This window comes from Filicampus tigris, chromosome 7 (assembly GCF_054856515.1).
Source record: "Filicampus tigris isolate MCC_2025a chromosome 7, RoL_Ftig_1.0, whole genome shotgun sequence".
Lineage (NCBI taxonomy): Eukaryota > Metazoa > Chordata > Actinopteri > Syngnathiformes > Syngnathidae > Filicampus > Filicampus tigris.
This window is the reverse complement of record NC_141223.1, coordinates 16,741,890-16,756,096: the sequence shown is the minus strand read 5'-3', so window position 1 is coordinate 16,756,096 and position 14,207 is coordinate 16,741,890. Positions and strand designations below refer to the sequence as shown.

General features: G+C 39.7%; 1 protein-coding gene across 2 annotated transcripts; it reads left to right on the top strand.

The window, feature by feature from the left end:
* Nucleotides 1-508: 508 nt before the first annotated feature.
* hepacama (hepatic and glial cell adhesion molecule a) lies at nt 509-12,460 on the top strand. Of its 2 annotated transcripts, none has more exons than XM_086035770.1 (7): nt 509-711; nt 6,708-7,055; nt 8,280-8,561; nt 9,097-9,187; nt 9,296-9,363; nt 9,552-9,622; nt 11,008-12,460. In XM_086035770.1, the coding sequence occupies exons 2-7, from the start codon at nt 6,776-6,778 to the stop codon at nt 11,368-11,370; spliced, it is 1,155 nt and encodes a 384-aa protein (XP_085891896.1). In that variant the 5' UTR covers nt 509-711; nt 6,708-6,775; the 3' UTR covers nt 11,371-12,460. The 2 variants fall into 2 exon arrangements, with proteins under 2 accessions (XP_085891896.1, XP_085891895.1); XM_086035769.1 differs by having other exon boundaries at nt 511-796.
* The last annotated feature ends 1,747 nt before the right edge of the window (nt 12,461-14,207 follow it).

Sequence of the window (14,207 nt, the reverse complement as noted above, 5' to 3'; positions counted from 1 at the left end):
ACATCATCTTCAAAAAGCAGAGATGTAACACTGAGGCCACGTAACCGGACCCCATCCATGCCTTGGATGCACCTACAAACTCTGTCCATAAAGGATATGAAGAGAATCGGTGACAAAGGGCATCCTTGGCGGAGTCCAACAAAACAAAAAAAAGGTATGTTGCATTTAAATGAAATGTATCAGAGCAAATCCTCTGTTTGCCTGCAACTGGATTTAATTGCTTCAAAGCGGGGCTGGTTGCTAAGTAACCATTTTTGAATTTACTAAGATGGCCCCAGTTAGGATGAATAGGAGCTAAAGTGGCAAGTTGTTTTTCAAACAAATGAGGCCCTCCAGTGCGCTTCTCTTAAAGTCACTCAAGTACAGCTGTACTTTCCAACAGGAATCATTTGTAAGTTCATGATGTTTTTCAGCGACCATTTTCCTGAACTCCCGTTGCTTTCTCAAAGTGTAACATGGTGTGAAAGAGGGCAGCTCATCCATACTATGTCTCTGTCAAACACACACACAAACACACACAGTTGGGCTGTTGTTGGCTGTAACTGGGGTTGCTGAGAGGCGAGAGTGGGGCTCAGTGTGTCCAGGAGGAGGCCAGTGTTGCAGGCAGTGCAGTGGGGAGAGCGTTGATTCACAGGGAGAGAGACGTGCCCAGCGTGGTTAAACCATGCTCACTAAGTGGGAGAACGCCTCTGCCCAGGACACAAGATGAAGGTGGGGAGGAAGACAGGCCACAGTCTCGCAACTGACGTTCTTTCACTCCTCAGCCTGGTCGCTCTCCACCTTCTACTCCTCACAGGTATGTCCAAACTTTTTTTTTTTTTTTTTTTTTTTTTGCCTCGCAAACTACACATGTATTGAATTTTCAAGCTTCTGGTCACATGTGCCGACTCATATAGGTTGATCCTTTGGACTTTTATTGGTCGTGTAGTATGCGTGTTTGATGTATCTCTTGTTCTTGAGGCAGCTGCACAGTGATTTATTTGATGGTGCTCTTAAACTCAATGCTTAAGGACCCCGAAGAGGCAATTTAGGCATTTCATTACATTCACCAAGTGTAAAACCAAAAGGGTTTTGATCGCCATTCATTGGTTTGTTTACTAGCACATTACCTTAAATTCTCATAACTCACTTCTCCAAAATCAGTACCAATGAAGAACCTTTTAAATATGTTTGTCCTGTTTGGTGGGCGAAATGCAAGGTACACCTTGGACTGGGTGCCAGCCAATTGCAGAGCACTAACCCATTTAAAGTTGGTAGGAACTTGTTTAAACGTGCAGATACACGTGTTAACCTTTGTGTGTTTGTCATTTTGCACTCAGTGGAGCCAAACTGGTGTACAGAATCTAATGTGACAACACGCATTTGTTCCTTTCTCCCTACATTCTGCTCAATATGACAGGAAGAAGCAAACCAAAGTACATGAAGAATGCAATAGTAGTTGTAGTCATAGTAGCAGCACTAATGGAAGCAATTTTCCTTAGATGGGTTGTTCATTCCCCCTTCCCCTATCGGTTTACAGTATAAAGTAGGCCCTACATGCTCCATGAACCAGGAATTGGCCTGCTAACAGATAAACTCAAATATAGCGTGCCACAATTTTGTTAATTAGGTTCATGTTTTTTTGTTGAAGTAATGTTTTCCTTTTTACTATTTGAGCCTTCATTGAATAATATCACCGAGCTCCAGATTTAAAAATGATACAGTCTCCTGTTTGTTTTTGTCAGTGAAACAGGAAGCAGCCTGCTAACAAAAAAAAAAAACACACAAATATGACATTCTACAATCTTGGTCATTTTGTTTAATTTTTGTTGGAGTAATGTCTCCGTTGTTACCATTTGAGTCTTGATGAACTCATTCTACCCTGCTCTGCATACAAAAATGCTACAGTCCCCTGTTTTGTTTTTGTTTTTATCAGTGGCCAGGAAGTAGCCTGCTAATAAAAGACAAACATGGCATTATCTTAGTTTATTAGATTTTTTTTAGTCATTCTTATTTTTGTCCATTTTTATTTTTACAATTTGAGTCCTGATGGAATGTTCCAACCTGTTTCAGATTCAAAAATGGTACATCCCCTAAATTGTCAGTGAACTCAGAAGAAGAATTAACAAAACTGAATTATGGTTTAGTACCTTTGTTTTTGTTTCTTTTCATATTGATGTAGTTGTTGTTGCTTTTGTTGGAGGATTTAGCAAAGAGCAATTACTTAATTATTTATTGCTGTTTAGGCAGCCATGACACTACCTGCCTGTTCCTAACAATTAATGTTGTGCTCTGTGAATCTTAGAGTAGCCTACTAAATAATGGCAACAAATATGTTGCTATGATTTCTTTTTTTTCCATTTGTTAAAGGAAAATTGGTTGTCTTCATGCTATTTGAGTTAATTATGCTGCATTCAAGGAAGGTTGGAAGCGGGAAGTCAGACTTTTCCAACTTCCAACCATGAAAAGTTCACCGGAACACCGGTTCAAAGAACTGGGAAGTCCGAGTTGCGAAGTTGTGAAATGTGTTGTGATGAAGCAGTTATTTTCCTTTTTGCTGTTTTAGTCACTTTGGAATCATTCACCCCAATCATCTCTCCTAAAAATGGTACAATCCCATCATCTTTTTCCATTCTCCATAAAACAGGACGTAACCTGCTAATATATGGATTGAGAAATTTCACAATTCCACAATGGATTTTTTTTTTCACAGTTGTAAACAGTTTAGCTCTGCGCGCTACTGGTTGTCATTCAACTTTGTGACTGTGATTCTATAAAAATGTTGACGGCTGCAGAAAACTTCAAACCAAGGCTCAGCATGTTGGACCGGTCCTTTCGTGCTTCGGACCTCCTGTGCCTATCTCCAACTTCACCAGTGACAAAGACTTTCTCTCTGGTTCCCAGTTTTCTCGCTCACTCTTTTCAAGGGGGCTCCAACAATCGTGCCCTTTGTCTTATCGCCTTGACAACCCCTGTCAGACGGCCAAAGGGGTTGCCATGACGAGGAGGCGATGCCCTGCTAACTGGCTGGCTGCGAAGAATTAGTCAACAGTGCAGAATCTCGCTCTCTTTTTCTCTCTCTTTCCCAGTTGTCTTGCTCGCTCTATCTTCGATGCATAACAGTAGGACTCCCCAAAGCCGGCCAAGAGCCAATGTTTGGACTTGTGTCCACTAAGGGAGAAGCGGTCTCCACAGGGAACGTATGTGCTATGCTGTGCTGGTTACCAAGACAAGGCTTCACTACAAAGGATAACATGTGGTCTCTCGGGAGGACGAGGAAAATCGATGGAGAAATATCAAAAATAGTGTGTTACATGTTCGGGAGGATGTTCTGGAGTAGTGATGAAGATGTGAACAGACAGCATGAACACAGTGTGAGCACACTTTTTTTGTTTGTGAGCACAGCACACGAGCACACTAATGGCTGCATTAAAGGCGCCTATGCAAGGAATTTGCACTCATTAAGTCGCCATCAAAGGGACAAAAACAAGAGGCTAAAATCATGGCAACTCTCAGTGAAAGCATTGTCCTAAAAAAATATGAATTCAACTCAATCTACCATATTTTACCTCTTGTGATGTTTTGTGCATGTTTTAAGTTGAGGCACCGTTTTCGCAATGAATTTGAAGTAGTATTACTCTTTGCAAAGCCGGAGAAGGATGGTATTTTTTTCATAGATTGTATTTATTTAATGTCATGATTTAACCTTTGTTTATATTGATATGTCAATTTAGAAGAGAATCTCATTTGCAGTGCCCACCCGGCTAAGGCTAAATACTTATATATTTATCATGTATCACTATCAAGTTGTGACCATTTTATCAAATATGACAAAAATGATTTGGGGGGATTCATGAAAGAAGATTGTTGGCCACTGTATTAATGTTTTTTTGTGTTTGTTGGTTTGTTTTTTGCCACATAGAACAGCACGGTGATGAGTGGTTACCACGTCTGTCTCACAGTTATGAAGTTTGAATCTCAGCTCAGTTTACTGGGTGAACCTCATCTTTTGCCCTAAATCAGCTTAGACGGGGTAAATCTTAACCACCATCCTAATAAGGACAAGCATGGTGTAAAATATATGGATGTATATAAGCAAGCAATTTCCTGGTTAAAGAGGGTAATGTAAGATGACAAGACCTTATAAACATTTTTGATTCTGAGGATTTTTGTGTTGTCTGTCTGTGTGTTAGCAGGCCACTTCCTGGTTCAAGAAAGACAACAGGGCCATACCATTTTTGATTTGGGGCAAGGGTACAGTTTCACCATTAAGAAAAGAGAGCTTAGTCGGTAGGTTACTTTCAGGCACATTAAAAATTACTTAAGATGTGAGGAGGCAGAACAGGACTCTACCATTAGCATTCTGGGGCAGGGGTGAATGCTCCATTGTGAAGAGAATGCAGATCATTTCTTCCACTTGCATTGTTATCCAAAATGTAATGGGTTCTTCCAGCCAACTAAATCAGTGCCTGCCACCTTTGCACTTTTGTTCAGTTAGAAAGTTACAAGAGCCAACATGACCACAGTTTTAAGTAAGTGTGGCTCAAGTCTCCAAATTTTCAGCACTGGTGAAAAAGAAGCCTCTGAATACGCTGATGAAAAACGCACCATTGCACCGTAGTCTCTGCCTTTAACAATGGAGACAGCTTGACAGGTTGGAGCAAAAGAAGCCTGGATGTAAATCATGGAATTCGAGGAGTCCTAATTTGGTCTGAATTTTATTAGCGGTGCCGGTTTCGTGCTGGCTTGCTGTCACATGATTGTGACTTACTGTGATGTTTCAGAAGAAACATTTCTAGTGTTTTTAGTTTTTTAGTCTGCACATCTAGCTGCTGCTCTTAGTGAATTTTTTATTAAAAGGGGTATCCCTCCTTGATTTGAATGAACTATTAACCAGCTATAAGTAGAATACTCTGTGTTGACTTCACATGCGAGCGAGAGACAGACAGACAGGGAGTAGTGAACACAAGTGTGTTTGTGAATAACGGGCTCTTTTGCAGGTTTTGGTACAGGGCGTGGATTAGTGAATTTGTTGTTGACAAAATTATATTATCAAACATATGTGCCTCAAATCCCTGATAAAAACTGGAGCTCGGTTTGGCTTGGCAGGGGGGCTTTATTCGACTCAACCGTGCCCACACTTGTGTTCCAAAGCTGGTCAGCGTCCACCTTTCTTTAATAGAAAGCCTTGACGGAATGTGAGAAACAGAAGATGATTTTCCGGGAGGGAATGGACAGGCATCTGTCAAAAACCGTGGGCCAAACCGTACTAGCCTCTAAAACTCAGCACCCCCTTCGCCCCATGGCCCGTCACTTATACCATGATAGACAGTGAGAAAATGTAGTAAGACTTGAATACAGAGAAAAAAATGACCAAAAATTGCACTGTTCCAGGCAAACGGGACTGTCTCAGTCGCCAAGAACATAGTGCGAACGTAGCCTTAACCCAAGTAAAGATTTGACTTAACTCACTCGAAATTTAGTGGGAAATTGACTTGCCTGATTTATGCCACAGTATTTTGGCACTTCTTTGAAACTTGAAGATATGACTTGAGACGTATGTACAGTATGACTTACACACATACAATACAATACACTCCAAAAGTATTGGAACGGCAACGTATGAAATGGTTTTGTAGACTTCAGAATTCATTCTGCTGCAACCATCATGAGACACTTTATCAGTCAGGACTTTGAAATACGAAATATCAGCAAAAAAAAATTAGGAGGCTAGATTGGTTTTAGGGGAAGAAGTACAGAAATGAGCCACAAAAGTTAGGAAACAAGGTTTATGGACTGATGAGACCAAGATGAACCTCTACCAAAGTGATGGAAAGGCCAAAGTATGGAGAAAGAAATGATCTGCTCATGATCATAAACACGCAAGCTCATCTGTGAATCTTGGTGGAAGTGCTTCTGGAACGGGCTCACTGATCTTTATTGATGATGTAACTCATGATGGTAGCAGCAGAATGAATTGCTAAGTCTACAAAACCATTTTGGCTAACAATTGACAGAAAAATGCATCCAAACTAATTGGGAGAAGCTTTATCATGCAACAAGACAATTACCCCAAATTCACTGCCAACACAACAAAGGACTTCATCAGGTGGAAAAGTGCAAGGTCTGAGACTGCCTAAGTCAATCACCGGACTTTAACCCAATAGAGCATGCATTTCACCTCCTAAAGATGAGCCTGAAGGGAAAACCCCCAGAAACAAACCAGAACTGAAAGTGGCTGCAGTAAAGGCCTGGGAAAGCATTTCAAATGAAGAATGCAAAAGTCTGGTGAAGTCAATGAGTTGCAGGCTTGATGCAGTTATTGCAAGTAAGGGTTATGCCGCCAAATATTAAGTGCTATTCACTTTAAGTTCATTTTATAATGTCTGTTCCAATACTTTTGCTCACTTGAAAAGTGGGCTGCTTCAATTAAAATGCGTGCTGCCCTGAGTTGTTTGACACATCTGGATGTAAAGACAATGAAATAAACGCTTGAATTTAGATTTTTATTTTTGGTGTGTGATATTCATTTTTTGATCGGAAACCCAAAAGCCTTGAGTATATAATAAAAACAAGTAATTGACCTTGCCATTCCAATACTTTTGGAGGGGACTGCATATGACTTCCCCCCCCCCCACCTCTGATTAGCAATAGAGAAAATGGAAGAATGTTACCGACCTGCTTTAATTCTTCACGCAGCCTCCCCTGTTCTTCTTTACTTGCCCCAGGTGAGGTGTCGGGGGTGAATGTGACCAGCCAAACCCAGGTGGTGAGGGGCATTGTGGGCAAAGAGGCCATGCTACCGGTCAGCTACACCAGCAGCAGCACAGACAAGCCTGTAATCAAGTGGCAGCTGAAGAGGGACAAAGTGAAGCCCGTCACCGTGGTGCAGTCCATCGGCACCGACGTCATCGGGAACCTTCGGCCGGAGTACCGTAACCGCATCCTGGTGTTCGAGAACGGATCGCTGCTGCTTCACAACCTGCAGCTGTCGGACGAAGGATCGTACGAGGTGGAGATCTCCATCACGGATGACACCTTCACAGGGGAGCTCTATATTGAGCTGACTGTGGATGGTAGGTACTTCTCTCATATCCCCTTGGGTGGACATGTTGGATCGTACGCTACATTACCATCAAGTCAACATGATGCTAAAAGACTTTCACATGATATCACAATATAGCCTGGAACTGCCAAATGCTCAGGGTATTGTGAGCACGTACTTTGTCTTAGTGAAGCAGGTGTTCAGTCTAATACGGTATACAACAAATTAAAGTATAACTGGTTCAAGTTACTGTAACAATGGGGTTGGTAATGATAGGACAGCTGAGGTTTTGACCAGCTCTGATCAGGTTTTGATCAGCTCAGGTTTTGTCCAGAACAAAGAGATCACGACATATCACTCCAGTCTTAAAGGCTTTATACCGGCTCTGAGCTTTAGAATAGCTGTTAAAATCTGCTATTGGCCTATGAATCACGAAATGGCTTGGGTCCTGAATACTTTAAGAAAATGGTAATTCAAAATAAATCTAGTAGGGCTCTGAGGTCTGAAGACTTGCATCAATTAGTCGTGGCCAGGTTTCAAAACAAACATGGTGAAGCGGCATTTAGCTGTTATGCTACACATAAATGGAATAAGTAACCAAAGGAAATGAAGTTAGTATACATGTTTTTAAATGCTTTAAAACTTTGCTTTTTTTCCCATTTATTTGATTAAGGTCTTTTAGGCACTTTTTCCATTCTACTGTCTTCTGGTAATTTCAGAAAGCTACTTTTTATTTCTTTCCTTTGCTTTTAATTGTCTTTAAAGTCTTTTGGTTACAAATGTACTTAAATGTTGTCAACGTGCATCATATTAGTCATTTTTATAGCTACTTTTGTTGTTTTTGCTTCACAAATGTCTACATTTGTTCTGTTTGTCAGTGCTTTTAGATGTGCTTTTGGATGTGTGGAGTACCTTGCGACGCCTGTGTATGAAATGTGCAACAATAAATAAAGTTGCCTTGCCTTGATATTACCTATTAAGAGGTAGACATTCAGAGGATTTGGACAATTTTAACCTAGACAAGGTCTCTCAGTGATTACTCGATTTTAAAAAGAGTTGACAGTTAATTCTGTGATTGAATATTTGTTAATTAATCGATTAAGCCACGGGGGTTTCACTGTCACTGCTCCATACTTTTTGTGATTTTTACAATGTATGGATGGACTCTGAAGTATGAAATTCCTTAAACCACGTCTTCCTTTAGCAATTAACTTGGCAACTCACGCCAACCCTGTCATTATGGTGTTGTCCTCAGTTCCAGTCTCCAAGCCCTACATCCAAATGGTGGCGTCATCTGTCCTCGAGTACAGCGAGCACTTTAACTTGCACTGCTCCCACGACAATGGCACCAAGCCCGTGTACGCTTGGCTGAAGGGAGGCAAGGTGCAGGCCAACGACTCCCGCCTGATGCTCTCGCACGACCAAAAGGTGCTGACCATCGCGCGCGTCCTCATGTCGGACGACGACGTCTACACCTGCATGGTGGAGAATCCCATCAGCAGCATGAAAAGCACGCCTGTCAAGCTCACTGTCTACAGTAGGTGGCATGTTACACCACCGGTAGGACATTAGGACCGTTGGATTTCCACTATGCATTCAGATGTCACTTTCAGTTGCATGCCAAAGCAATTATCGCATCCCACTGAGCCACACAGAAGCACGCCTGACCCTCTAACAATCTTGTTTACTGCAAGTGCAAATCTGCGGCAGTATGGAGCCACAACGGGCAGTGAAAGCCAATGAATGGACTATTATTGATGGGAAGGGAGAAAATAAGCAGGTGCCCCAGTGGAGCAAAGCAATCTGGAGTTGTCTATCATAACGCCACTGGGATGGGCTTTCAAAACTTTATATCCTCAACAAGCATGATGCACTGCACTTGAAATGTAATAAAATAGAGTTTGCTTAGCCTACATAGCCTGGCTGTGTCTTATTGCAAGTCTAAAATAGGAAAGGAGAGGGGCAACTTAATAGTGCACAAACAGGCCCAACTTTTATGCTGATGTCGTTATTCCCGTTATTTGGGCTTTCTTGTTTTTGCTCTTCATCTCTACTGTCTGCCTCTGGTTTAGGACGGAGCTCGCTGTACATCATCCTGTCCACCGGAGGCATTTTCCTCCTCATCACCCTGGTGACCGTGTGCGCCTGCTGGAAGCCTTCCAAGTTAGCTCTCGTCTTTCTTTTTAACCCTTCTTTTTACTCCTTTTCTGTCTGCCTGTTGCATAAACAGTCAAGTTGTTTTTGTGTTTTTAACCCCGAACTGCACTGTAGAAAGAAGCATAGACCCGTCCCGCAGAGAGCTCCCATCTACATGGAGCAGGGGGAACACGGCCACGATGGTGAACACATTTCCATTTTGTACAATGCCTTAATATTGCTGGCAATTAAAAAAAAAAAATACCATTTTAGTTTTACAATTATCATATTTAGCAATGATTTTTCATTTCATTTGAATAATCACTTCAATTTTATATATTTTATAATGATTTTGATTTAAATTGTGTGATTGTTTTTATCTTTATTGCAGTTGATGTTGTACCGAAACCAACCACCCTCGGGCGAAGGAGTCCCATGCCTCTGTATGTACTCAACGAAGATGTAAGTGAGACCTCAAGTCATTTTGAGCAGGAAACAAACAGTTATAAAAGCTTACATGCAAATGTATTGTACTTTGAAAGTTAAATTCAACTGAACTGTAATTGTATATTTTCATGCACATTTCAAGTGATACATAGCCAATATGGTTCTGTTTACATTAACGGAACACATGAAACAACGTGGAGACCCCCAAATTCCAACATAAATAACGTCAACACCCGGCAATGACGACGCAGAGGTAAAGAAAAAAAAAACAATACAAATAGTAAACATTACTTTATATAATATATTGTTAGCCTGGGCTAAAGACATCATATTCCATGTAATTAGTCTTACTCCGCTTCCATGACACATTGCTTAATTGTTCCACGATAGAGCAAAGAGTCTGAATTATGACAATTGAACCATGTAACTTTTTATGTTTTTAAGTAAAGCAGAAAATACAGCATCTTATCATTTTGAAACTATCAACGGTATCAACGGATCTTTTATTTGTCATACTGTACATACTGTACATTTTGCTGTGTGCTGCAACCCCTGTTACAAACTACTCAGGCACCTGAAAAAACATGTATTTAAAAATTGTTGCTGGAAAAAGTCCTTTACAATCAAATAAAGGAAGTTAAGTTGTATTTGAATGCTAACTTGATTTTAGTATTACTCTAATTACAGTAACATGGTTGCAAGTGGGGTTGCAATTGAATGCTGACGCATGAGTTTTTGCCCAATAGTACATGTTAGCTATCTTGGATGCTATGCTAACTGGTCAAGAATAAACTTACGATAACAGAAAAACTTTGACTTTAAAACAATAATATAATATTTTCTCTGATAATATGAGCAGCAGGGTCACATTGGTTTGAGGGACACACTTCATTACAACTGAAAACATTGAAAAATATGATAACTAGAAGAAGGTTTACCCATGGTCAGAACAATTAGCTTGATAGGCATTTCTGATGTAGCTCACTCTGTTCTCTTCCTCTAGACTGGATTTCTAAAATGGTTTGAATAATGAAGTTGTATGTCTGTCGAGAGACACAACTTCAGAGCACAATTACTACTGTCTTAATGATGTCTGTGGTAAAATAATTGCTTTTACAATTATAAGGTATAGTATAGGCCACATGTCAACAAAAGCATACCAAAAAGCTGATTTCAAATGTACCCTGTTAAGTCTAATATGTAAGTTGGTCATCAGTCTTGATGTTTTAAATAACATTCATGAATCACTTTTCTACTCTTTAAATCTAGAATGATCCATAAATATTGTGACGTTTTTGTTTTTTTAATTGTAATATTATGGTTGTAAAACACTGATATACTATAGATGCAATGCTGTTTTTGCTTTGTCTAAAAAGTGGCTCTTTATTATCATCTTGCAGGAGACTCTGGAGCGTTTGGAAGAAAGTGCTTGCAGTGCCTACAGCCAACCAGAATTGAATTTCCCCACCACCTACGTCCCGGTCCTCCCCACCCACGCCCACAGAACTGAGCCGCCCATCTGGACCACCCCACGCAGGTACTCACGCAGCCCCTCCCCGCTGGCACAACTTCTCCCTCAAGCCCCGGCAGGACCTCCCTTGAGCCCCGCGCGCTCGCCAGCCCACTCGCCCTGTTCGTCTCCGCGCAGTTTCAGCCCCATCAGAAAAGTTCGGCCTCCCGTTGGAATCCCAAACATTCGCCTACCCGTGGAGGCCGAGAGTCCTGTCCCCAGCGAGAAGACGCAGGCTTCTCCCCAGCAGTGACACCTGGTTGTTCGTCACGCATCATGTTTGCTGCATCATGCCAGGAGGTGGATGGTTGCATCCAAGAATTCCTTCTGTGGTCACCAGCAATATTTCTGTAGCCTTTTGATGACATCCTGTAATATAAAAGTTTATCATGTCGAGAATTCATAGGTTCCATGTACTGAGCCCCCCTTGATGTATTAATTTCACTGGGAACATCTGATGAGTAGTTTGGGTGTTTCCACTTTTGTTTTTTATCTGTTATATCTCAAATTCTTCTTTTTGTGTAACTGCAAAATAAAAATCTACACTATTTTGTACTTTTGGGAAATGTGTTCTATGCCATGTTTGGACTAGTGAAGGCGCATAGAACATATTATTGCAAAAAATTTGGGGGGGTTCACTTCCTTAAGCATATAAACACACAGGACATTCTGAGGAAAATATAGTCTGTTAATTGGATGATGATAAAGGTCATTATGATGATTACTCATTTTATGGTCAGTCTGATGATATTCATTATTATGATGACTCTCAACCTACACTGTACACGCACACATGCACGCACACACACACACACACACACCCACACACCCACGCCCACATACATATGCATGCATATGTACTATACCTGTAATAATGAATAAAGTTGCCAAAAGATGCATATCCCTCTATTGGAAGAAGTGGCATAGGCCAACAGTGGACCAATGGCTACGTCAATTGTCAGCGACTCTTCCATTGGAAAGAATTACATATTTGTTAAAGTGGAAAAAGGATGCATTTGAACTGATCTAGAGACCTTTTATTTCATTTATACAAGGTGAACAACAATAATATGAAACTAGATTGTATTATGGTTATTCAAATTGTGTAAAAAATTGACAGGGCACTGCTTTGTGTTGTTGACATGTTGTTTGGGTTTGTTTTGTAAACTTTGAATGATATCCTGATTTTCTATTATATTTTTCAGAAAGAAAAAAAATAATGATGATTATGGCAAAAAAAAATAATTAATACAGTTATTAGTTGTAATACAATTGTGTCATATTTACTTCATGACAGTATAATGAATTCATGTACATACATAAATAAATACATACTCTATGCAGTTGGGGAAGCATTGTGTTACACTGTATGTACTTTATTGTCGTATATTTAGTTTTTCCCTGCACAAAAAATTGTACAGTAATTAGTATGATTATTTTATAATTATATTTTCAAATAATATTACTGATCAATAACGTCATTCTCTGACTATAAAGACATGTTTAAGGATTTTTATTTTGGGGAGGTGAACTGTTATAGCTTTTTAGTCCATAAGATGTCATCATCGCATTGCACTCTCTCAATTCTATTTCAGTGTAAGCAGTGGAGAGTGGATTTAATTCATCATTTATTTATTTATATATTCACCTACTGGGTTTTGGACCTCAATGTATAAATCATTTCTAAAATAAGCATGGGATTAGTTGAACTAAAAAGGTAGCCAAATCAATGTCAAGAGACTTTTAATCAATTGTAGTGATTTGCAGGCAAATTAAAGGGCACTGTGCAATCATGTAACCTCCAATTAATTGGCACTAATTGGAACATGATTTTTCATGATTGTCTTCTATTTGAAGACCTGTTGTGTGTGTGTTTGATTCTTAAATGCACATTTGTTGAGAAGGGTAGACCTTTTTATGCTATGCTAAAGCAAATAGTACTACACAATTTAATGCATATTTCTCATCTGTTTATCTACTAGCAGTGAAGAAAGTATTGTGATATACTTTTATTTTTATGATGAAATGTTTTTAATATATGTATTAAATGGGCAGTTAATTCATAATGCATTCGCAGGTGATACAAGTAACCCAATGCACTTCATTGGTGTTAACGTTGTTGTCTCAGCTTCTCCCTAAGTATTGACTGTGGGGAAAAAGAAAAAACAATTCAAACATCCCTGTTTGAATGGAAAGGTTTGGCTGTGTTTGGAATAAACCAATCACTTTCAAACTCATGTTAAACTGAGGTCAGTTTTTATCATTTTTGTCAGCGGTAGTCAGTTACTTTATGTTTTGGTGCCTTTTACCTTTTACAAAAAATATGAAAAAAGCTAAAAAAAACTATTCTATGACACAGGTCAGTAGTTTAGTGTTGGTGTTTAAAACACGTTATCGTGTTTATTTGTAATCTAAATTGCCCCGTAAAAAAAAAAAAAAAATACTAGTTCACTAAAGTTGAGTAAGATGATGTTTTAAGGCAGTGTTTTTCAAACTGTGTGCCGCGAGATATTGTCAGGTGTGCCGTGGGAAATTATCTAATTTGTGTGCCTGTGCGGTCTAGCGCCTGGCAGCATAATCATGTCTTTACTACATTGTAGTACTCTTCCATACCGGCAGGTGGCAGCATCAGCAGCAGGGAGCTAATTGTCTTTGTTTAGGGACATGTGAATTAGTGACGCATGTTTATCCAAACAGGCCCATGTTTCACACTGAGTAGGTATCAATATGAAACATTATAAAATACTTTTTTTCTTAGTGTTTATTTAATTCCTATTCAAGACGTTATAATAATATTACATCATTCTTCAATGTTAAGAAATGCTTATATAAACAATAGAACACTTATATTGCTAAAATAAGTTTTTTTTTTTTTTTTTACAATCTCAGCTGCTGGTGTGCCGCAGGGTTTTTTCAATGAAATAAAAGTGCCGCCTTGACTCAAAAAAGTTTGAAAAACACTGTTTTAAGGGACAAAAAAAGTGTTTTTGGGCCACTAACAATGCGTGTTTCAGCTGTCTAATTATTAATTTACTCGGCAGTCAGTAATGATTAACAATCGGACAATATGTAAATATTGGGCTACCGTGC